General features: G+C 41.6%; 2 protein-coding genes across 2 annotated transcripts; both read right to left on the bottom strand.

The window, feature by feature from the left end:
- Window positions 1-649: 649 nt before the first annotated feature.
- Window positions 650-11,055, bottom strand: CIMAP3 (ciliary microtubule associated protein 3). Its single transcript, XM_081193567.1, has 7 exons — window positions 10,916-11,055; window positions 8,033-8,203; window positions 6,528-6,670; window positions 6,107-6,205; window positions 4,695-4,834; window positions 3,566-3,683; window positions 650-2,833 (listed from the first exon to the last, which is right to left on the bottom strand). Exons 1-7 carry the CDS (start codon window positions 10,947-10,949, stop codon window positions 2,762-2,764), a joined length of 777 nt encoding a protein of 258 aa, XP_081049693.1. The 5' UTR covers window positions 10,950-11,055; the 3' UTR covers window positions 650-2,761.
- A 1,475-nt stretch (window positions 11,056-12,530) lies between these two features.
- On the bottom strand, window positions 12,531-21,182 carry LOC308587480 (acidic mammalian chitinase-like). Its single transcript, XM_081195117.1, has 11 exons — window positions 21,075-21,182; window positions 20,488-20,517; window positions 19,804-20,005; window positions 18,641-18,697; window positions 18,059-18,224; window positions 17,365-17,489; window positions 16,819-16,942; window positions 16,435-16,620; window positions 14,953-15,072; window positions 14,014-14,155; window positions 12,531-12,878 (listed from the first exon to the last, which is right to left on the bottom strand). Exons 1-11 carry the CDS (start codon window positions 21,097-21,099, stop codon window positions 12,613-12,615), a joined length of 1,443 nt encoding a protein of 480 aa, XP_081051243.1. The 5' UTR covers window positions 21,100-21,182; the 3' UTR covers window positions 12,531-12,612.
- Between the last annotated feature and the right edge of the window lie 3,769 nt (window positions 21,183-24,951).

The following is a 24,951-nucleotide window of genomic DNA, read 5'->3' as shown; positions in this document are numbered from 1 at the left end:
TAGAAGCTGCTGCAGGACAAATTGTGCTGCTGCTAGCAAACCTCTTTCATCAGAGTACTAGACATAGTGGCTTTCTTTAGCAACAGGTGAATTGTATCCCAGAAAATGGGAACTGACAGATTTGAACTCTAGTTTGCAGGTTATTGCTTCCAGATAAAATTGTGTATAGCCAAGGCAACACTAGGCCATACTCTGATGGCTTGCAGTAAACTGTGGTGTGACCAACATGAAGTCATGAAAACCTGAAGGGGAAAGATTTGTTTAGGAATATTCTATACTCTCTGGCAAGGAGTAAAAAGAGCCTATGATGCTAGACAGAATGGACAAAATAAAAAAATTCCTTCCAGTAGCACCTTAAAGACCAACTAAGTTAGTTCTTGGTATGAGCTTTCGTGTGCATGCACACTTCTTCAGATACCTGAAGTGTATGCACACGAAAGCTCATACCAAGAACTAACTTAGTTGGTCTTTAAGGTGCTACTGGAAGGAATTTTTTTATTTTGACTATGGCAGACCAACACGGCTACCTATCTGTAGACAGAATGGAGTTACACATTCCGTATCAGATTAACTGCCAATGAAATTCATACTACTTGAGCGATATGCTAATCCCTTGAAAATGAAAAACATACACACTGACCACACAGAATAATTTTCTGAATTTTATTATGCAGTAAAACAAATACATTTGGCTATTAATGACACATTACTAATTATAATAAAAAGCAAGGGACTGGATGGGTGGTAGAACATCAAGCACTATATGGCCTTATTTCACTTTGAATTTTTCTCTGTCAACTGTAAATATTTCTTCTTTGCTGTAAGGCACATAGTTTTACGGACTGTCTAACCTGAACCCTCTAGCTTGCAAGATGTATAAGGGAAGTCGTGCTTAGGAACTGTAGGAAATGATATATCAGCATGTGGCTCCACTGGAATCACAAGGCTCCCACGTGAAACAGTTAAGTGTAAACAATGTTTAGAGAAATCGGGAGTTCCCAAAGGAAACTGTAAGTTCCATATATAGGGAGGGTTATATAGATCTATTGGGTTATATCCAACGCTGCCATTCTGCACATGCAACAGAGTTTTGTTTGTGCAATGGCATTTTCTCTCAGAGCACCCGCTGAACCTGCTGGGGGGGGGATGAGTAAAGGAGAGGAAGAGGAAGTCCCACTGTTCAAGTGGGCCACTGCTTGTGCAGTGTTTGATATAACCCACTTTATTGTGATGCCATAGATAAGACAAGAACAGCAACAAATAGCAGGTTGTGGGCTAGCTATATACTATCTACCAGTGCTGAGTGAGAAAGCTGCAGTAGTCTATCAACATGTTTCTTATCAAGTATGTATTTCCTCCCATGTTGTAGAACAGATCAAGGATCAGATTGTATGGATGAGCCTACAGTAGTTCACAATGAAATATTAATATACCATGAGTACAAGTTTATAACATATTGCAAACATATGTTCCTAAGTAAAGTACCTGTGCCTCAGTTCAGACTTAACAGGAAACCATGGTTTTTCACTTTGAGAACAAGTTAAAGAGTCTTAAGCTCACATGCTCCTTCCCATCCCTCCTCTTTCATGCAAGTCAAGGAGAAGATCAAAAGCTTCCACAGTTGAATTAAAAGAACAATAGTTCCTCATGATGCCAGAATTTTTGAAACTGTGGTTTGTTTAAACTCTGAATAGTGAAACAAGCAAAATTAGAACTGTGGTTCCTGATCTCATTTTATTAATCCAAGTTTGGACATCTCAAGAAACTGGTTAGTTTAAAATATAAAGGTCTCCTCTCCACAGGCATGAAAGTAGAGAAGGAAGGAGAGATTGCACAAACCTGAGGTTCATCTAGGGAAACCATGGTTTGCTGCTTGGTATGAACCAAGCCTCTCTTTCCCCCAGCAGAGGGTCTCTTTGTGTGGGGGGTGCACTTTTCAGTGGTAAAGCAGCAAGAGTGAACAGCATTAAGAATCACCTCTCCCCTGCTGCCTACTTCAAATTTCAGCCTCTGTAACTGCATTATGCAAAAGAAGAGAACATTGCATAAAAGAAAAATGAAACTACACATACAGCCACATGCAGAGATAGAAAGCAGGCACTGTTGTGCTTGGAAATACATGCCAGACCACCTATCATCATATCATACACAATAACAGCAGATAAATGAGCCACATGCTTCCAGGGCCTCTTGTGGTGCAAGTAGCATGGGGAGAGCCAAGAAGTAAAAGGTATGGGAGAATCTGGATCTGGGAATTTCACCAGGATGTGCTGCTGCAGGCAGTAGTGACTCGCATTTGACATGGCTTTTGTGGGCACTGTGACCTCATAACTCAAAATGTTGGCAATATTTTCCAAAGTTGGTCTACAAATAAAAGTGAGTCAGTGGCAATCTGTGCTTCTCTTACAAATTCTCCAAGCCTAACTGACTGCAAACTGGGAGGACTGGCACATGCAGCAAGGAAGGAAAACTGAAGGGCTGGAATAGCTGTTGTCAACAGGCAAGAGTCAAGACACCTACATTTTAAGATACTTTTTGGCTTCACAGTTATGAGTTCTTCACATAAAATCAACAGTTTTGAACTAGGCAATAAAACTAGGAAGGTAAGAGGCATAACAAGACAGCTGTTTATGAAGCAATCTGGTAACTGAATCAGAGTAACAAACAACTAACAAAGTCTAAATTTCCTTTAACAAAAAACAAAACAAAGGCAAATTAGTAGTCCAAGTACACAGAAGAGGAACGACTCCAACCAGAGTAATTAATCACTGTAATATATGCTCAGGTAGGCCACTAGGTTCCGGTGCTTCCTAAACTCTTTGTCCGAAAGCAGCTAAAACAAATACAAATATAAAATATATTCAGTGTTCAAAAACTCAATAAGCACAATAAAGAAGCAAACGTTTTAGTGAAGATTTCTATCTATAGCTCTATGTCCAGCAAACAAACCATGTGAGACAAAGGAATTCCACAGAAAGAAATGTATGTTATTGTCTTCTGAAAGATCTCTAAGTATATTCCTTCCCGGGTCCTTCCCAGGCAGTCTGAGACTCCAACACCTTGTCTCTGCTCTGCCCTCTTTATACCTCAGAGGGTTCTAGGAGACCAGGGGGCGGGGAGCTGGTCACAACAGGAGAGAGACCCCTTGGCTTCTTCAGCAGATTGCCTCATCTCTGCTTCTTGGCCCCCAGCCTCTCCAGCCTCCACTTCTGCCTCTGATTCTGGACTGCTGCCTGCCACAGTCTCTTCCTGCTCACTAAACCCTGTTACTTCATCAGCTTCTGGCACCTACTCCTCCCATTCTGCTCCCTCTTCTCCCTCTGACCACTCATTGTTGTCCCACCACCAATCCCCTGGTTCTGAGCCTTCACCCTTTAGGAGTTCTGTTGGGGGTTTCCCAGCTGCTGCCTCCAACCACTCTTCTGTACCCAGCCAGTTCATGACAGATACAGCCCTGAAAAAAATGGCTCTCCCTTGCTGAAATCAAGTCTGTCTGAGATTCTAACATTCTTAATCCCCAAATAGTCACAATGATCATTTAGAAAACTGTGTCTGAATTTCATACCTCACTTTTCAGCGTTCTTTTTGCTGGCATTGGTATTAAAGACCAGTCTGGAGCCCCAAACTTCCCTGGCCAGGTGACATGCCTGTGTGGCATGCCGTATGGGTCATATGTTCCAGGTCTAGAGAGAAAAGTCCTTGCATCATTTCTTCAATGAGCTAATATGGTCCATTATACTGTGCACGTTACATATTCCACATTAATACATTGAGATACAATGGTGCCTCGCAAGACGAAATTAATTCGTTCCACGAGTTTTTTCGTCTTGCAGTTTTTTTCGTCTTGCGAAGCACGGTGTCGGAAAAGCTTTGGAAAAGCTTCAAAAATCACCAAAGTCCTCAAAAACCTCAAAAAAGGCTACCAGTCCAACTTTCCATACCAAGTGGGCTGCAAGAGTACTTTTACACAGAACCTATGGGCCACACACTGAATTAAATTTCTATATTGTAAATTAAAGTGTTCACAATATATTTAATATTAGTTAATATACACAATTGATATATTTAATTAAATATATATAATTGAATACAAGATTTAAAGATTTAACATATTTAGTTACTAAACAAATTCAGTACACAAACAAGTGTATGCACTTTTGTTTAACAACACATGATGAAAAAAAATATTTTTAAGGCTTTAAGATGGCCTTTCTTGACTGTTGCCAAGGACTGCATGCAGCTTAGGGGATGTGGGCTGGACCACCCTGTTTTGGTTAGTAAACAAGTATAGTCCCATGTAGAGTGTATTACAGTCATCTAATATAGAGGGCATCAAAGCATGATTATAGCCAGGTTATTCTGGTCCAGGACTAGATCGTGAATCAGCTAGAGCTGGAAGTAGCCACTCTTTGCCTCTGAAGCCACCTGGGCCTCAAGTGACAATGCTGGACCAAGGAGTACCCAAAGCTCTGATCTTGCTGTTTCAGGAGGATTGCAACCCTATCTAGAACAGCCACCTCATCAATTTCAGGGCAGGGAATCACCCACCAAAAGCACCTCCATCTTGTCAGGATTCTGCATTACATTATCAGTTTGGGTGACTATAATCCTTGGCCCCACCTGAGCTTTCGTTAAGACCTTGCTGCTCTCATTATAAGGGGAAGCTTTGTAATTCAAGAAATGAAAAATGGTACCCAGGATAAAAGTCTTTGTCCAGAAGCTTCTCAGAAAATCGTGGCATATTGCTGCAAAAAGAGACATGTGTTGGATGGTGGCGTCTGTGGTGGTCTCTGATCCATATAGACTGGTATGCAGTAGGATCAGGCGTCACATGCTATAAATGGAGCATATAAAATTAAGTTACAAGACAAATCCTCTATTAAAATATTGTTATAGTACTGGCGAGGGGGTTGTCCCGCTAAACACTAGAAAGGAATAAATACTAGGATTTTGATTAACTGGGATATTAAGGTTCAGAACTGTGCCAGACAGGGAATTCAGGGAATTCCTGGGCTGGCTTATGCAAATTCTCCTGGCTGGCCATGGGAAAGAAGAGCAGACCTGTTAGCATTATAAAAAAGGTGTTGATGGGCCATAGGAGGATCCTTTGGGCTGGGAAGTCAGATGTCAAAGGTTGTCAGGGTAACTATGTGTTTGAGGGAGCAGGAAAAGTGAGTCCAGAAGCAGGGATTCCTGGGAGAAGACAGAGGAAGTAGGGCAGAGATCCATCTTGGAGAGGGAGGTGAAAGGGTCTCTTGCACTGTTGTGGACCATGCTGTAATTCACACACTACAGATTCATTTTGACTTGACAATCCAGGAAGAAGATGGAGTTACATACTCATTAAGTTCCACTCGGTTCATTGAAGTTTACAGCATAGTCCTAACCAGGTCTATTCAGAATAAGTCCTACTGAACTCAATGGGTCTTACTCAATAATGTGTGTCAAAGACTGCAGCCCTAATTTCCTTTCCTGGGCAAAGGAAAGTTCAGCAAGTATTGTAATTTAATGGCAATACTAAATTTCTGACATTGAAGCTGCCTTATCTTGGGTCAGTGAACTGGTTAGTGCACTGGTCCATAGTACTGTCTACTCTATCTGACAATGGTAGGTCTGAGCTAGAGTTCTTTTGCTCTCAGCCCTCATTCTGCATGCAAAGCATGTGTTCTGCCACCTTGAACCCTGCATGATGGAGAACAGAGAATGCCTCTTCTAAGAGGATGCTTGCTGCAATATCTCTATCACTTAAAGCAAAGAATTGCTGCTTTTTTCTTTAGAAAATGCTTTTTTCATCATATTTAATTAATTGCTCAATCAGCTACAACTCATACTATTTATCAATTAGGATTTCATTAGTGGCACAATACTTGTAACAAATAAAGATTGAAGTTTAAGAACTGGCAAAAGCAGAGCCTTTTAGCACCTAAAGAGCATGGCTCAGGACATTTTTAAAAACCTGCTGACATCTAATTCCATAAACAGCTTACTTCAGGACAGACATGCTGAGGCCAGATTGAAGTCAATGGAATTATTCCAGGACTATTGTAGAGGAAGTATAATAGACTATATAAAACACAGTACAGTAACGACTGAAAGCAGTCTTTACCTTGCTGAGTAGTCCAAAACGTGGGGTTGTTCTTGCTCCCATGGTGTAACCTTTAGTACTCTCTGGTCTGCGAGCCAATTGGTATAGAAGGTTGTCCTTCTATTAATTTTTATTTAGGAAAGAAAAGCACTTTGGTTATTACAATGCTACACATTTTATATACTTTACTATTTGTTATATTCATACATCACCCTTCTTCCAAAGAGCAGTGTACATAGTTCCTGAAACATTTCATCCTTAAAATGCTGTGAGATAGGGGCATAGGTGCCAACTTGAACAAAATATTGGGGGACAGTGCAAAGGGCAGCCCATTTTTAGAAGCAGTTCCACCGAGAGTATAGGTACCAAATTTCCTTTCTTTACTTCAAAGTGAAGATACATAAAGAGAAAATACAGCTAAATCAAAGGCAGTATAGTTTACCTCTGCATAGTTATAAGCTCCAGGTCCACGATCAGGATCACCTTTAATTGGCACATTCTCATTGCCTAACCGATCTGGAGGGTAAAAAACGGGGAATATTCTTCTCTCCTGACACGATCCAAATGAATTTCGTTGCTGTGCAGCTGCAAAAACCAGGAATAGTTATGAGTGTCATTTAGAAAGAATACCATCCGACTTGCAGCATGTACTGCTACTACCGACAAATGATGGGATACAAAAATAAATGAAGGTATGGCGTGTTTTTCTGTCAATTGTACGGTCATCAGCAGTGACTTGTGAGGGGGAGCAGAAGCTACAGTGTCCTCCTAGCAGTGATGCTGCAATCATTAGGGAGGGGATGTGGCAGCAAGATTGGGGAAGTCCCAGGGTAGTGGTGGTGACCCCGCAGATGTGAACTTCTCCCGAAATGCCCCTTGTACTGAATTCAGGCTGGGAGCTAACTGCAGTCAAAGCATATTGGAATGCTGGCGGACATCAAACTTCAAATGAACAATGAAATTCCATTATCATACACAGTGGTGGAAATGTTTGAATAACTAGTAATCAATAAGAATTAAAATGGGATGTTTTATAGGCAGGGATGGAAATAAACAGAAATGACAAGTGAACAGAAATGACTTCTTCAGCTCCAGGACTGAGAATTATTTTTGTGTGTGATCTCTCTTCATTGTTAAATGTTAAAAACATACAAGCAAGAACCACTCTGACCTTGGGGTCCTACTGAATTCCACTGGACTCACTCCCAGTAAAGTGTGTAAAAGAGGTGGACAGCTCAGCTGGTTAGAGTATAGTGCTGATAATGCCAAGGTTGCAGGTTTGATCCCTGTATGGGACAACTGCATAGTCCTGCAATGCAGGGGGCTGGACTAGATGATCCTCAGGGTCCCTTTCAACTTTACAATTCTATGATTGCTACCCTACATTGCGTAGAGTTAAACATGAAAAATTTGCTGTGGCTCCACGCATGACGAAGACTGTTCTGCATGGTCTGCTAGCATGCCCCAGAATCCTTTGCAACCTGCAGCTGATTCCTGGGCAGACAACTGCAAGTTTTACAGTATCACCAGAGGGTAAAAAACCCTATTGGTTTACCGCTACCCTTGGTGTGTACTTCTCATTTGGGGACTCTAAATGGCCATACGCTTAGGTTGTGTACACACTCGAAAGCACGTTCTGTAGAATTCAAATAATTCTGCGTAACCCCACACAGAGTTACATTTCCTAACAACGCTAAACACACCACAGTGCCCGGAATTCTTTGAGGGAAATTATGTGCTTTCGATGTATGTGGTGTGTAACTACGGCGAAAGAAAGGGGTGGGCTCAACTGTCCCAGGGAAAGATCCAGCTTCAGCTCAGCAAAAGCTCCCTTTTCAGCAGATGCCCATTCCCCGGACGGGGGAGAAGGGAGACGTGAGCTCGCCTGGCGCCCCTGGGCGACCTGCTCGCCTCACACTCGTTCTGGCCAATCCGTGCCCGCCTCACCTGAGAGCTCCCACGTCAGCTGGCGTTGTCCCATGACCAAGCTGAGGGCGCTCCTCTTGTGTGCCGAGCCTCCCTGTTGCCATGGAAATACACCGAGGTGGAATCTATTCGCAACGCCCGGAAATCCTGAGCGGTAGAACGTCATTTCGTCCGAGCTATTGCCAAAAGCCGCTGCAGGTAGACAGGACCAGGAAAAGCACACACGTGTGTTTACTCGCCGGGCGCTGGGGAGGTTCAATCACGTGTTCCAAATATATATATATTTCTAAGTGTAACTAGTGCTTATTTTATTGTAGTTCTTCTCCCATTTGCGTGCGTTTTTAATTCCTAAATTGGCCCATTTGGCTCAAGTCGTCTTCTTCTGCCTGAGAGCAGAGCGAGAAAGAGAGTATACACACGTGCTGTTCTTAACAATGGTGGTGATGAGGGAGGATGTATCTTATAGGTAGGAGGCTCCAATCTCGGACCTGCATTCAGTTACAGGGCTTAGCCCCGGAGCATGGAAAGTAGTGCTGAAAGTAGAAGGAGCTTGGACTACGACTCCTATCATCCCTGAGCATTGGCTAAGCTGTGTGGGAATGATGAGAGTTGTGGTCCTACAATAGCGAGTGACCCAAGGTTGTAGAGAGGTGCAACCAGAACGAACCTGTTCTCCTTGGTCAAAACAAATCGGTGATGGAGGGGGCAGCACCACCTTATGCACCCATAGAGGAAAGGAAACAAGTTATGCTGCTTGTTGAACTAGAGCTTAATCAAGTTAGGTTTTTCTCTCTTCTAATTTCTGAATGATTTATGGATTGGCTCAAGTGCTTGCATTAGTCAAATTGCTTTAATTTAATTTAATTTAATTTAATTTAATTAATAAAAGTACCTCTTCTCCCAGGCCTTTGACTAATTAAACAATCTATGGCCTTTAATGACTCACCCTTTGTGTGCACAGGATGGGTATTCTTTTCGTTTGTTTCTATGGTATGTATTTTTGCCTTTTGATATTGTAAACCAACTTTTGACTCTCAGGTGAAGGGCGCTGTAGAAATTTAAGAAATAAATAAATACATTTAAGCTGGGATACCACTTCAAGAGCAGCAGATTGGTGCTAAGTGCTATGCAGCTGGAGAATGCTTCCTTCCATTGCTAAGATGCTGTAGGGAAAGAAGTCAGTAATGCTACTTTAATTACCATACATTAAAAATGGTGAGAGGGACTTATTTATTTGCTTACCATCATTAGTGTGTCTGCTATTTTGCAGAGTGCAAAAGGACAGATCCTTGCCCTGTGGAGCTTACAGTCTTGACAGAAGGGAAGGAAGTGGAGGCAGGGCTAAAGAGGGTAAGAATATGTACTTAGGCTTGGTTATTGTAGGGCATGGGGACGAAAGTCTTTTCAGAGCAATGCCATGATCAGTATTGTGTGGCATGTGCACCTTTTTTAGTCACTCTTGATCATTAAGAGCTATTCGTTTTTAAGACTTAATGGGTTCTGCTGCCTCACACACCTTTTGCTATTACAGTGGTGCCTCGCAAGACGAATTTAATTCGTTCCGCGAGTTTTGTCGTCTTGCGATTTTTTTCGTCTTGCGAAGCACGGTGTTGGGAAAGTTTTGGAAAAGCTTCAAAAATCACCAAAGTCTTTAAAAACCTCAAAAAAGGCTACCACATCGCGTTCTATGAGTTGCTCCTCGAAGTCAAGTTGCAACTGTATTAACGGTGTTAAGAAAAAGGAAACAAACTTGCAAGACGTTTCCGTCTTGCGAAGCAAGCCCATAGGGAAAATTGTCTTGCGAAGCAACTCAAAAAACCAAAAACCCTTTTGTCTTGCGAGTTTTTTGTCTTGCGAGGCATTCGTCTTGCGAGGTACCACTGTATTTGTTCCCTTGCCTGCTTCTCCTTTTTGATGGTGCTAATGCACCATAGTGACCTCTACAGCCCTGTTGCTTGATGACTGAAAATTATGGAGTTAGGTGTTTTTAAAAATTACAAAATGGTAAAGGACCCCAGGACCCCAAAGTCCAGTCAAAGGTAATTACAGTGGTGCCTCGCAAGACCAAATTAATTCGTTCTGCGAGTTTTTTTCATCTTGCGAATTTTTCGTCTTGTGAAGCATGGTCAAGGCGCAACTGCACCTCTTCAAGCGGTTGTAAGAAAAAGGAAACAAACTTGCAAGAAGTTTTCGTCTTGCGAAGCAAGCCCATAGGGAAATTCGTCTTGCGAAGCAACTCAAAAAACGAAAAACTCTTTCGTCTTGCGAGTTTTTTGTCTTCCGAGGCATTCGTCTTGCGAGGTACCACTGTATGGGGTTGGGGCGCTCATCTTGTTTGTCCACAGACAGCTTTCCAGGACGGACCTTTATAAGTACAATGGTACCTTGGGTTAAGAACTTAATTCGTTCTGGAGGTGTGTTCTTAACCTGAAACTGTTCTTAACCTGAGGTATCACTTAAGCTAATGGGGACTCCCGCTGCCACTGCACGATTTCTGTTCTCATCCTGAAGCAAAGTTCTTAACCTGAGGTACTATTTCTGGGTTAGTGGAGTCTGTAACCTGAAGCATCTGTAACCCGAGGTACCATTGTAGTGTAGCATGCCATTATGTAGCTTGCCACAAAACTGCCAGCTGACTCTCCCTTGTGCTACTATTCCTAGTCATTTGCCAATCCCTGACTCATCTTTGCACCATTCTCTTGCAGATCCTTTGTTCGGGACTGCTTAACTTTTATGTATAGCACCTAGGACATTGTTGGCACTTGATGAATGTCACATTGAGATAGGTGGGCCTGAGCATGAACTCTGAAATATTAAGTGGTATGAACTCACACAGATGATAAATTCTAAATAGATTATACTAACAGCATGTACCCAGCAAAACCCCCACAAAAACTGGCTTACCTGGCCATATATTTGAACCTGACTTCCGTGGCATGGTAGAGCATAAAACTAACAGGGACAGATAAGAGTAGCTGATCTCTTTCCCCCTCTCAAATAACAGAACTGTGGTTCTTTTCAGGGACAGCCAAGCCTGACATCATACATACTATAGAACTGTAACCCTTGGATCGCTTTGGTCTAATTATGACATAACAGTCTACATCAGCAACCTTTTTCAGCCGTGGGCCGGTCCACCGTCCCTCAGACCATGTGGTGAGCTGGACTATATTTTTTGGAGGGAAATGATCAAATTCCTATGCCCCACAAATAACCCAGAGATGCATTTTAAATAAAAGCACACATTCTACTCATGTAAAAACATGCTGATTCCCGGACCATGCACGGGCCGGATTGAGAAGGCGATTGGGCTGCATCCGGGCCACGGGCCTTAGGTTGCCTACCCCTGGTCTGCATCATTTTTATAAAACAGTGGAGGGGTAGTGTCATCAGGGCACAACTTCTCTATGGAAGAAGCTGTTTCTTTTATAGTCATGAGACATATTTGGCATGATGTGGAGTCTCTGTTTTCTAGAGCATTGATCTTCAGTTGTGGGTTGGACCCAATATTGCATCCCAAGGTGTTTTAATGTGGGACTTATCAGCAGTGCTACCACCAGACAAATATATGGTATTAAATAAATGATTCTGCAAATGCATGTCTGGGTTATAGGTGAGCCTGAAAAAGTAGAAGACTACAGTTCTAGAGTATGAGTTACAGCACAGTGTTCCTCACTTGAGTTTGAGGGGCCTTACCAGTTGAATCAATCTTATACTCAGCTGAGCAGGAGATTGATGCCAAAACATTTCCTCCATTGCTGCACCCTTTTGGGGAATGACCAGTTTCCATCATTCCTGGAGAACCAGGTTTCCCCTTCAGATGCCCTGTGTCATCCAAGATGACTCAACTTTCAGACCTCTGCTCTTGGATCATGTTGGTAAGTGTAAAGGATGATGAGCATATACTGTATATAAGCAGAATTGCTGCAGAATGTTTTGCAAAGCTTAATTCTGTGCTGGCCATGATGTTCACAAAGGCACCAAACTGGGCAAATGACAGGCTATGCTTTGGATGCTGCTGAAGCAATGTATTAATTATATTTAAGTGTCCTTTTCATTAAACACAAAATTAACAGTTTGTTAATAATGAAATCTAAAGAAATAACTGGGATACGTGTGGTGCTGTGGGTTAAACCACAGAGCCTAGGACTTGTCGATCAGAAGGTCGGCGGTTTGAATCCCCGTGACAGGGTGAGCTCCCATTGCTGGGTCCCTGCTCCTGCCAACCTAGCAGTTCAAAAGCACATCAAAGTGCAATTAGATAAATAGGTACCGCTCCAGCGGGAAGGTAAACGGTGTTTCAGTGCGCTGCTCTGGTTCGACAGAAGCAGCTTAGTCATGCTGGCCACATGACCCAGAAGCTATACGCTGGCTCCCTCGGTCAGTAAAGCGAGATGAGTGCCGCAACCCCAGAGTCGGCCACGACTAGACCTAACAGTCAGGGGTCCCTTTACCTTTACCTAAAGAAATAACTAGGTAATACCAAAACATTATAATGAAGGAGATGAACACACTAGGGTTTAACTTGCACGCTTTTATTTCTTAATTTTCTGCCATGAGTTTAAATTGAAAAGCCTAGGTAAGAGCTGGATAATCTGGTTTTATGCCCAGTTGCAGCATTCACAGCTTGTATCAAAGACCAAGCCAGCCTGGCAATTCTGCTCATAGGTGACTCCATTCAGACAGTGCCAGAAAGCATTTCTGTTGTTGGCCACGGGGTACAGACCATTGGCTTTGCCAGCACAGAAACCGCTACCACCACTGCTGCCACTGCCAGAACTTCCACTGCCAGAGCTTCCACTGCCACTTCCTCCACCACTAGGAGCAGCTGTGATTGGAGGATTGGGTTGGGCAGGAGCGGTACAGCCTGAAATAGAAAAAAAGCATCACACACTTAGATGTACAGGATCAGTACAGGATCAGAAGCAATGATTCTTCCACATCAACTTCGTTGGACTGGTCATGTTATGCGGATGCCTGATTATCATCTTCCAAAGCAACTACTCTATTCCGAACTTAAAAATGGAAAGCGTAATGCTGGTGGTCAACAAAAGAGGTTTAAAGACTGTCTCAAGGCAAATCTAAAAAAAGTAGTATAAACACAGACAACTGGGAAACACTGGCCTGCGAGCGCTCCAGTTGGAGAACAGCCTTTACCAAAGGTGTCATGGGCTTTGAAGACACTCAAACTCAAGATGCAAGGAAGAAACGTGCTAAGAGGAAGGCACACTTGGAAAATCCACATCACGATCAACTCCCACCTGGAAACCAATGTCCCCACTGTGGAAGGACGTGTGGGTCCAGAATTGGCCTCCACAGTCACTTACGAACTCATTGTTAAAACCGTGTTTATGGAAGACAATCTTACTCAGCTACGAGTGATCGCCAAAGAAGAAGAAGAAGAAGAAGACAGGATCAGTATTGCACGTATTCTTCCTTTGTCCCTAATTAGTCGTTATTTAATTTAATTATAGACAGAACCTCTTGAAATGGTAAAAGCTTGGTGGAACAAAAATGCATTTACTCAAAGGTCTAAAAACAATGGGTAGGATGACTACTAAACTTGACTTCTGTGCTAGGCTATAGTTTCCAAGATCAGTTTCACAAAAGCAGAAGGTATTGTTGTTTGTCATTACTTTAGTCTTTTCTCTCTTGCTGCTTTGTTTGCTTGAAAACTGCATGATGCCACCTCTCCCATCTCCCTCCAAAACCTCCTTCAAAGCTCACCTTTTTGTGAAGCCTTTGGCTGAATCCCTTAGTTCCCATGCTCTGCTGAACCAGGGGACCTGCCAGTTTCTGTTCTCTTAGTTTCTCATTTTTCTAATCTTAATCCAGAATGTATCATATGATGTGCATGGTGCTGCTTTTTCCATGCTCGAACCATTTGTATGTGTTTTAAGAAAAGTGGTTGTTTTTTATTATTATTAGCATTACTGAGACATGACTGTATTGACATTTATGCAAATGTTAATTTGAGAAAGCGTCTTGTTGCTGGTACTTACTGGTGCTTTGAAGACCAAGGGCATTCTTCAGGGCAGTGATCAAGGGGTATTTGCCTTGGTTGCAGAAAGTTCCAGTGAAGTCATCCAAGTCAATGGCCCAAACCATGGCACCTCCAAAGTTGTTCTTCATCAGCCATTCAGCCTTTGAAGAAAGAAACAAAAAAACCGGTGAAAATTGAAGCATTTGGGACATTTGGGACATTGGTATCTGAAAAGACCAAGAAACAGGATCTGGACCTTTTCTTTGAATATGGAGGCCTGGTTGGAAAAAATACAGACCCTAGTGGGTCAAAGCTGCTCCAAGACTTGATGTTCAACATGAAGGATTGTCAACAAAACCAGCTGAAAGGGACTGAAAGAGACTTAAGGGCCTCGGACGTGATAGACCCAGGCTGAGAACTGATAGACTGAAAGACAATTTTTGGGGAGCAAAACCGGGGAGGGGGGGGGAGATTTTGGAATCCAAAGGGGTATAATTATATGTTTTTATTGGATAAAGTTGTTGGGTAACAATTATAAAAATTGGGAAACTCGGGAAAGGGAACTTGGGTCGACCTTAGAAAAAGGGGTAAATGTTATGTATTAAAATGAGGTTTAGAAGTTTAAATTCGATAAATTAAGATAATTTAAGTAAAATGTTAATAAGGGATAATTTGGGGATAAGAACTTGTTGAGTTAATTATTGGAATAGGGATGCAAGAAGGGGAGGTGGGGGAAGTCCGGGAAAGTGGTTAAGAAATTAAGATTTTAAGACTATATTTGTTATGTGTGTGTTGTGTGTTGTGTTTGTTTGTTGTTGTGTTTGTCTAAAAAACTTTTTGAAAACCCTAATAAAAATTTTATATATATAAAAAAGAAACAAAAAAACCAGTCTTGAACCTACCAAGACATTCTAATGCACCAGAATGAATGTAAGCTTTTGAGAGATTGGTACCATACCTTGATCTGGAAGCTCTTGATGTTGTCATAGCCCACCCATTCATTGCCTTTGTAAGCATAAGGGACATCTTGAGGACCATCCCAAGCTTGAGTGGCTCCATTCTTCAGGAAGGTGCAGATCTGGAAGGGAGCAGACACACAATATTACCAGCTTACATGCTTGAAGAATAGCTTGCTAGGGGAGGAGAGGCTTTGTGCTAATAAACATAGTGGAAATCAGTCCCTTAAAGTTTATAACTGACTTATTAGTTTTTAAACATGATTTTAAAGCTGTTGATCTTTGTCAAAAGATTCCTCTGATCTTATGTCTCCATTGCTTGAATCTGTAATGCACATTAAGGAGTGTGTCAAGAGCAAAGCTATTCAGGTTTTATCTCCCAGGAAAGAAATTTAAAACAATTTCAGCACGAACTCAGATTTCCATATGTTGCCTTCAAACAGAAAAATTATGGGTTATTTAGAAATGTGTGTTTGACACAGTTCTTTTTGCACCCAATGCTGCAATAAGCACTGTATAAATTAAAAAATAAACTCAGTTACTTCCAGTAACCTACAGCAATCTTGTATTTAATTTGAGTTTATCTTGTACTGCTGTTTTTGTAGATTTGAGTTATGAAATATTTTTTGTCTGTGTTCTGCTATTTTTTAAAATATAGTTGCTTGAGAAGTTGTCTATTAACACTTTTGGAATGCATAATTCCAGAACAGTAACCTTGTGCTATCATAGCAGTTAACTAGTTTATTCTTGCATGAAATCATATAACAATAGCAATAGCTAATTTCATGAAATGGCTATAAAATAATAATAAAATTATTTGCAGTACTATTTCATGCTAAGAAACGGTCCAACAATTGACCCATAATAAACTGAGACTTTTCTAAGTGTTCGTCCCACCCTAGCCTCTGCTGAACCATAAGCTTTTTATCCCCTAGAAAAAAGGGAAGCTCAGGACAGGCATTCACTGCATGATGTTTTACTTTATTTTATATCTTTCTTGCCCTCCCCCATAGATCATAGTTCATTGGTGGGTCTCTGGGAGAAGATGCTCCACCAGGTATCTAGGTCCTGAGATGTATAAGGCCATGTATGTCAAGGTAGGCACCTTTAACTTGCTTATATAGCATAGTGGAGTTCTTTTGCAATAGGCAGCCCCTAATTGCACCTTCCAAACCAACATCAAAGGCAGCCCCACTTACAACACATTACAGTAAAAATCCAGTCTTGAGTTTTTCAGCCCATAGGTTACTGTGACCAAGAATAGCTGTAGCTGACATACTAGATGAAGCTGGCCTAAGACATTTCTTGCCATGGAAGCAATTGTGATAGATCTAGGAGCACCCCATGCTACATACCTTTTCCTTCAGACTGAGTACAATGATCTCCAAAACAGACGCTTGCTTAATCCTCATCTCATCCCCTATCTTGTTGAGATAACAAAATCTGCCCCTAATTTCTCACGGACATAACTTTGTGGCACATACCTCATAGTAAGCCCAGAAGCCAGCTTGTCTTGTATATGGTCCAGCAGGTCCAGCCCCAGATGTTGGAGCACCAACAGCTGTGTTGGATGGGTTGCTAAGGATGAAGGTGTGTCCATAAGTTGGGAATCCAACAATGAGCTTCTCAGCTGGGGCACCGTTGTTCTTCCAATAGTTCATGGCATATTCCTACAAGGAAAACACAGTGCTAAAATGTCTCCAAAGACATAGTTGGAAGTTTCCTTGAGCGAAGTTCCTTATTTAAAGCCAATCTCTTTGTTTCTGGTTCCCTTGCCCTGTAATCAGAACATTTTGGGTCAGCTTTATTTCCTTTGTTGAGGAAAGCTGATTTAGCTATTAGTGACAAAGCTTCTGAAATATACTTACAACATTGAAATAGATGTTACCGCCTGTGTCTGCAGGACCTCTGTACAGAGGGCTGTTCTCTCCAGTGTATCCCTCCCAGGAGCCATGGAAGTCATAGGTCATCACATGGAAATAGTCCAGGTACCTGTTCGGAAGGTAGGTACATAGGTATTCAGAGATGGGTTCATTTGTGGCCAATTTGCTATCTTACCAGGTTGTCAATTAGAATTGTGATATTGATAAGGATAATCTATAGCTGGTCTTCTAAATTCTGTGCAGAAAAAGCCCAAAATCCATAAGTAGGGCAATACCTTTATTGGGTCAGCCAAATGTCACAAAATAGTGAGCAAGCTTTTGAGTTCTCTAGAACTCTTCATCAAGCTGAGAGCAAAGCAAAGATCTGTGTTAAGATGGAGTTTAGGAAGAGAGAGCAGACCTACCCAGCTACCCTTTTGCTTTATTGAGGTAGAAAAGGGTAATATCTCTTTATCCATTGCTCACTCAGTATGCACCTGCCAGGCACCTCTAAGCAGTAGCTCAAGTACATCTGCAGTACAGTATACTTACTGGCCCAGCTGAGGAATTTCATAGCCTGACTCAATGTTGGAAAGTCCACCAGCCACAGCAGCAGTGACCATGAGCCTGGGCTTGTTGGATTGTTGGGCTTCCTGCTCAAAGGCTTCCCGCATTTCCTATGAAAGAGAAGAAGAGCTATAGCAATTACTTCTGCATCATGCTGTATATTACCCTCCCACTCTAAGAAGGAAACCCCTGTTTCATATGATAAGCACAGACATTGAGAGAGTCAATAGCAAAGTGGTAGCTGAAACATCTGAGGGGCTGCAGGTAGGTAGTCACTAGGACATGGTGGGTCAGTACTCTTATTTTTCCTGCAACATAAAATAGGAAGCTAGAGTGCAGCAGTCCTGTGTCCCATGCAGTCATATTCATAACATTCAATTTATTCAGGGAGTCTTTTCTGCCCATCTTCCTTGGTATATATAAAACTGAAAAATTGCAGGTACATCTATGTATTTGATGGGCAGTTTTACCCTTAGATATGTAAAATTTCCAGGTGTCCAGCTTTCTTCCTAGGTGACTTAAATATCTCATGCTTGTGTATGGGAATTGCTTAATTGTCCACAGTATCTTTTGCAAGGTAGGGGGATAGAGAGAAAACCAGAGTACGTTGACTCCGCCTATAGTGACCTGGCTCTGCCTCCCATTAGCTGCCCTACCCACAGCACCATCTCTAGCTTACCTTAACCAGAACAGTAAAGAGGGCCTTATCCTGAGCAGTGCTGCCTCGAGAGCCAGGGTACTCCCAGTCAAAGTCCAGCCCATCAAATTCATACTGGCGCAGGAATTTGATGACTGAGTTGATGAAAGTCTGACGAGTTGCGGAAGTGGCAACCATTGCATTGAATCTAGGCAAGAACCAGAGAAGTGGAGGATTAGGAGAAATAACTACAACCAGCACTCACTCCACTCAGCAAGAAAAGACTTGATAAAAAGTTGCAATGGACTACCCAATACAATGCCAAATCTCAAGATACAGCAACCCACCCACCCCAAAGCAGCTGTCACAATTGTGAAAATGGTGCACCAAATTTATACACCAGGGATTCCATAGTCAGGTACCAAAAATCAAATAATTGTAAATGGTTCAAATAAGTGAGCCAAATCCAATCTGCAGGGGAGATAAAAAACCTCCCGTATCATCAGTTGACTTGTGAGCCAATTCCTTTCAGATCTCAAATTAAGGTTATGATAATTCAGACTTCGAGTCCTTGAGTCAAACCCCATCACTGAATTGATCCAAGAAAAATGTTATGGTGCTTACGGAGCTGTTCCAAAGTTCCAGCCTCCAATAGCCAGGAGAGTCTTGAGTTGTCCATTCCTTGAAAAAAAGGAGTAAGAGAGATTAAGTTCAGTTCTGTATTTTTTTTTTATTCAGCATCCCCTGATGATTACTTTTCCTTGGGCAGAAGGGACACTATTGTGCTATAAAATATTGACTGTGACACATCTCATATAAGGCTATTCAAATAACCATTTTTGTTTGTTTGTTTGTTTTGCTCCTTTTTCTTGGACCAGTGAGAAATCATTCTGCTTTCAAGAAAGCTGATTATTTAGACCCATTTCAGTCTAGTTTCCACTGAAATAGCCTTGGCCACCCTGTCTGATTATATTAGGTGATAGACAAGGAGAATTGCAACCCTATTGATTCTATGTGGCATTTGATATCACTGACTCCTAGATCAGTTCTGTTAATATGTTGTCTAGTTCATAGAGTTCTACTCTGTCTCCCATGCTTTTTGACATCTGTATGGGATTTGGAGGACAGTGTTATTGGCATGTTAACATAAACATAACGAAGAATGAATCCTGATAAGATAGAGGTACTGATGGTGGGTGGTTTCTGGGTCTGGGAATTGTGTAGATGGCCTGTTCAGAATGAAGTTCCACTTCCCGAAGGAACAGGTGCATAGCTTGGGGGTCTCCTAGAGCCATCATTTTGATTAGAGGCCCAAGTGGCCTCAGTGGCTAGGAGGACGTATTCCCAGCTATGGTTGGTCTGCCACGTAAAGCATTTCCTAGACCAGGATAGCTACCTGACTACAATAGTACACGTTGTGCTAACCTCACATTTAGAATACTGCAATGTACTCCACGCAGGACTGCTCTATGTGGGTCTTTCAGATAACAAAGTTGCATTTCAAAAAAGAAAAGGAAAAAAAGATATACAACAACTTTCACTGGAATTTGTATATAAATGTGTTTGTACCTGAAACAGGTCTTGTGCTGCTTGATACATTCTAGATTTGTCGTATCTTACTGCAACAACTTCACAAGAGAAGCCCTGTGGTTTCCTGCCTTATACTGTATAATATCAGGCATTTGCTACCAATCATGCAGATGTTTTCAGAGAGGCACTCTGCAGAAAATGATCTGCAGGCAATTTAAGAAAATAAACTAGAACTAACTTGTCATCAGGCAACTTACTGGTTTTTCAGCCCGTTGAAAGATTGGTAAAGGGTCACATCATTCCACTCAATGGTAGCGATCTCGTTGTTCTTCATGCCAGCAAATGCATAGATCAGCTGGGTACACAGGCATGGGTCAATGTTGTCAGGTTTGAATTTTCCCAGGCCTGGTCTGTACTGGGCCCAGTTGGTAAAGTAGCATGTCAGCTGGTAGGCAGAGCCTATGGTTAAGAGAAAAGTTGTGATAGTAGTAGGATATGTTCCACAATGAACCCAGAGTGGCTGGGGAAATCCAGCTAGATGGGCAGGGTATAACAACAACAACAACAACAACAACAACAACAACAACAACAACAACAATAATAATAATAATAATTACAGACCAGGATTTGGGACAGAGTCTTGGGCCTCATTCAGAAGAATAAGTAAGAACTCTTCACCCAAAACCCCCCAACAGGGTGTTTTGAAATAAATGAAGGAATGCACATTACCATGTAAAGGGAGAGGGCATGAATTCAACTCAGAAATTATCTCATTATCTTAATGCTATTCCTTAGGAACAGGCAGATCCATTTTTTAAACATTTTATTTATTTGGTGTATTTTTGTTTATTTCCCAAAATAAGCTCCTGAAAGTGCCACTAGTGGCATAGGAGATGCTCAACACAGCTCAATTGCTTTCCCTCTACCTGTTTATTACTTACCCAGCTGAGCATTCAGCAAAAGCGCCAGACCTACGAAGGAAATAAAGAGTAAAGAAATAAGCCATTGAGGTAGATATGTGTGCGTAAGAGAGCCCCGTCATATGGACTTAAAAATAAAAAGCATTCAAATAAATGATGAACCCAAGAATGTTTTGCATTTAATAATGGCTCTGAGATTTTCCCCTCCCAAGGAAAAACAAGCAATTTCCCCTAATATGCAGTTTTGGATGTTAGTTTCACTAATATATGTGGTCTTATGCACATTTCCCCTTAATATATGCATTTTTGTTTGGTTGGCAAACTGCATCACAAAATTTGGAGAAGAGTGCATTTCGAAGCATAGCCGTGTTTCAGTTTGTATATTGGTTTGAGAAATGCAGACTAGGTAGTCAATAAACTGCAAACAAAATCGAATTTCCCCTCCATCCCTACTCAGAAGTAGGTCTCATTAATGCAGCTTTCTCCCAACTAACTCTTGATAGGATTGCAGCCTCAGTCACGTTTCAGACTGGCCCATTCATTACAGTGTTTAAGAATAAAACTCAATAACACAATGTATAGACATAAAGTGGTCATTATAGACTTACCGGTAAGGAGAATCAACTTGGCCATGGTTGATCTGTGTACCACTTTTCCATAATTCTCAACTGCCTTTTATAGACGACATCCTTATTTAATCACATGGCTCCTTATCAGAAAAGATAACCAAATCTACTTTTTGACAAAGCTAATTGGTAGTTAATGGATTAATAAATAGATATTTCCATCTCACCTCTGCAGTTTGCCGTTATTTTCCTACAGCGGATTATGTAAACCTGCTGCCATTATGGAAATGACAAAGCTACAATAATAGCCTCATAGACATAAAGCCTGTTTGGGAACGTGTTTGATCTAATCTGTATGGCGTTGATAGTGGCTATTAATGCTTCTAATTGTTATAACAGTGTTTGGTTTGCTGTGTAAACAGTGTTTCAAGGAATATGACTGTGGAATGTTAGTGGAGAGAATGACGATAGATAAAATTATTTCAAAGTGAACTGTAAGGCAGGGAGACCCAACAAGATTTTGCGTATCTATCTGGTTTGCTGGCACTGCCAGCTTTTGTGGAGTCACAGTTTTGATGTCCTTGCTCTATTCAGCCACTGATTTTCTTGTGATCAGTTGGCCTTTGCCTCTACAAAGACTCAGAGCTTGGTTCCTCTGCTCTTAAGGGACACAAACTTCTACAATGACTCTGGTCAAACTCTTTAAGGGAAAAGTTAATAGTGAAATGGCATTTACAATTAGTGGATGGATTTCAAGCACTTGTTTTTACTATAATCAGTCTGGGGCCCTGTTGTAATAAAATATTTGGATTTATGTTCACTCATACTGAAATCCTAAATTTTGGTGGGATCCAGAGGACTTCATCATACTTAAGTCCAATTTATCTCAGTTAGCAATTAACAGCAATCAGTTTAAAGACACAAACTGGTATGATGGTATTTGGAAAGTTAGAAAACCAGTCTAGGTCATCTGCGTAGAAATCTTTACTTTTATTTCTTGCATATATGCTACTGGAAATTATTCCAAAGTTAATTTTTGTTTATGTGAATCTTTAAGTGTTATTTCCTTGTAATATCATTTGACACACATGCAGAAAGTGTTCAGTGATTTGCTGTCTTTTATTTAAGAATATTTATGAATGCGGAGTCCTGGAAAGAAATTTAGGGTCATCCAGTGAAATCAATCCAATGTCCTGTATTCATTTGGTGCAATGTCATGACATTGCAGCACAGTGTTCTGTGCTGCTACACCAAAGCCACTATCAAAATGTCAACAAGACGTTTATTAATAACCTTTATGGGAGATATCCACCAGCATCATAGCTTACATTTGAAACCCTTTTATCAAGTTTGCACTTGTGACACCCCTTAGAAGGTTACCAGAGGCTCCAGCTTTTGGAGGCCCAATGGCTTCTGAGAGCAGGTACACAGCTGCTATGGTGCTTGCAGTTCTGTGGGCCAGGAATTTTTAAAATTACAGACAAACAAATATATGTGGTACTAGTCATAAGTGACCAGTGAAATACCAATGTTTACACAGTGCTTCAGTTCAGTCAAATATCGGTTCTTAGTCCCTTTTCTCCTTGTCATGTTACTGACCTTTAACCTCTGGGCAGCACCAGTATTTTTCCTTATTGCGATTCCTATTGTACTCATTTTAGTTCTTTTATTGTCCGCATAAACTACAATTATTTTTTGGTTGACTTAATAAAAAAAGCCAAGATAACATAGTTCTTTTTAGGGAACGGTCATGTGAAAGCACTGTAGTGAATGTGAACAATGTCTCTTTATAGGTGACTCTCATTTTGCATTTTAAGAATTCTTTAGCATTTGGAATATTAAAGATTATTAAAGATTATTAAATAAGAATATTAAAGATTAAAGCTTTACGTCTTTAATATGAAATCTCTTTGTTATACAGTTGATGCACAACGCACGTGAGGGTTATGTTCTGGGGATGGTGCTTCAAGCCAAAATTGTACATAGTCAAACCAACCCTGGAACTGCCCCCAGGCAAGAAACCCTACCTTTTCGAAGCCATTGTGCCAAGCAAGCCTTGCCCCCAAAAGGCAGAGAGCCTCCCAGAGCATCTTAAGCAAAGCAAAGAGCTTAAAGCTCTTTCCGCATCAGGTTCGCCCACTGTGGAAAGAGCTTTTAAGCTCTTTGCCTTGCGTGCGTTTATTTTGTGCCATGTCAACTGGCTGGCAACCAAGTGCTTAAAACTCTGATGATGCAAGTTAAATGAATGTAAGTTGTGAGTCGACTGTACTCTATGAAAATCTTCCCCAACCTGGTTCTAGATACAGGTAGGTAGCCGTGTTGCTCTGACGCAGTCAAAATAAATTAAAAAATTGTCCAGTAGCACCTTAGAGGCCAACTAAGTTTGTTCAAGGTATAAGCTTTCGTGTACATGCACACTTCTTTGGACACGCTGAAACGGAAGTCACCAGACCCTTATATATAGTGGGAGGGTGGGGTGGGTGTTTTCTCAGAAGGGTAGTAGGAGATGGGTGATTGATTCAATGGTATGGCAAACCTGTTGATGACTGTTAACGACTGCAATTAGTCCTACAGAAAAAGCAAGGGATAGTATGCAGATGACCAAGAATAGCTTTAGCATATGTAATGAGACTAGAATCCAATATTTCTATTCAGACCAGGTCTCTCCATAGTTTTCAGTATGGTTGTTGTTGTTTAGTCGTTTAGTCGTGTCCGACTCTTTGGGACCCCATGGACCAGAGCACGCCAGGCACTCCTGTCTTCCACTGTTCAGTATGGTAGAGCAACTTCTCTTTCAAGTCTATTTCTGAAATTCTTTTGTAGTAAGACAGCTGCTTTGAGATCCTGTATTCAATGTCCTGGGAGACTGAAGTGTTCTCCTCCTGGCTTCTCTGTCTTGTGATTACTTTGGTGTAGGGTTTGGCCTGTTTGTCCAATATAGAGAGCTGAAGGGCACTCCTGGCATTTGATGGCATACACAATGTTAGAAGATGAACAATTAAATAGGCCTGAGATGGCATGTTTGATGTTGTTGGGTCCAGTGATGGTGTTGCCTGGGTGTATGTGGCAGCAAAGTTGGCATCTGGGTTTATTGCCAACTTGAAAGAGAAGTTGCTGAATTACAACTTATTACTAAACTGAAAATCCAAGAGATATTGGATTCTTTTCTCATTACATATGCTAAAGCTATTTTTGGTCATCTGCATACTATCCCTTGCTTTTTCCTGTAGGATTAATTGCAGTTGTTAACAGTCATCAACAGGTTTACCATACCATTGAGTCAATCCTATTACCCTTCTGAGAAAAAAATCCACCCCACCCTCCCACTGTATATAAGGGTCTGGTGACTTCCATTTCAGCGTGTCCGAAGAAGTGTGCATGTACACGAAAGCTTATACCCAGAACAAACTTAGTTGGTCTCTAAGGTGCTACTGGATAATTTTAAATTTTTATTTATTTATTTCCCCAACCTGGTGCCCTTCAGACGTTTCAGACGACAACTCCTACTGGGTGCATGGCCAATGGCTAAGGATGCTAAGAGCTGTTTTCTGCAACTGGGCTTGTGATTAATCTCTCTCATCGCTGACTGTGAGCTGCAGTCAAGAACAAACCTTGGCAACAGCTCATGGTTAGGAAGAAACCTAATGTCAGGGACTGGACTGAAGAGGAGGACTGGCCCCCTCCTTCTCCTCTGCTTCCCTCAGAGGAGGAGGAGTGGGAGTAGGGGGGGAATCGCCCCCCCTCCAGTAGTTTCAAGAGAAGAGGGAGACAGGATTAAATTACAGTAGAACTCAGAGCTGCCAGGTTATGAGGTGTTAGGAGAAGGAGGGGGAGGGGGAGACCTGCCAGCAGAGACGTCATTGGAAAGCATAGAAGAGCAACCATCCCCGCATACCCGCCGCTCAATTAGAACTGAAGA

The sequence above is a fragment of the Podarcis bocagei genome (assembly GCF_964188305.1).
Source record: "Podarcis bocagei genome assembly, chromosome: 5".
Taxonomy (NCBI): domain Eukaryota; kingdom Metazoa; phylum Chordata; class Lepidosauria; order Squamata; family Lacertidae; genus Podarcis; species Podarcis bocagei.
The sequence above is the reverse complement of the archived record's forward strand: the minus strand, read 5'-3'. Positions and strand labels throughout refer to the sequence as shown.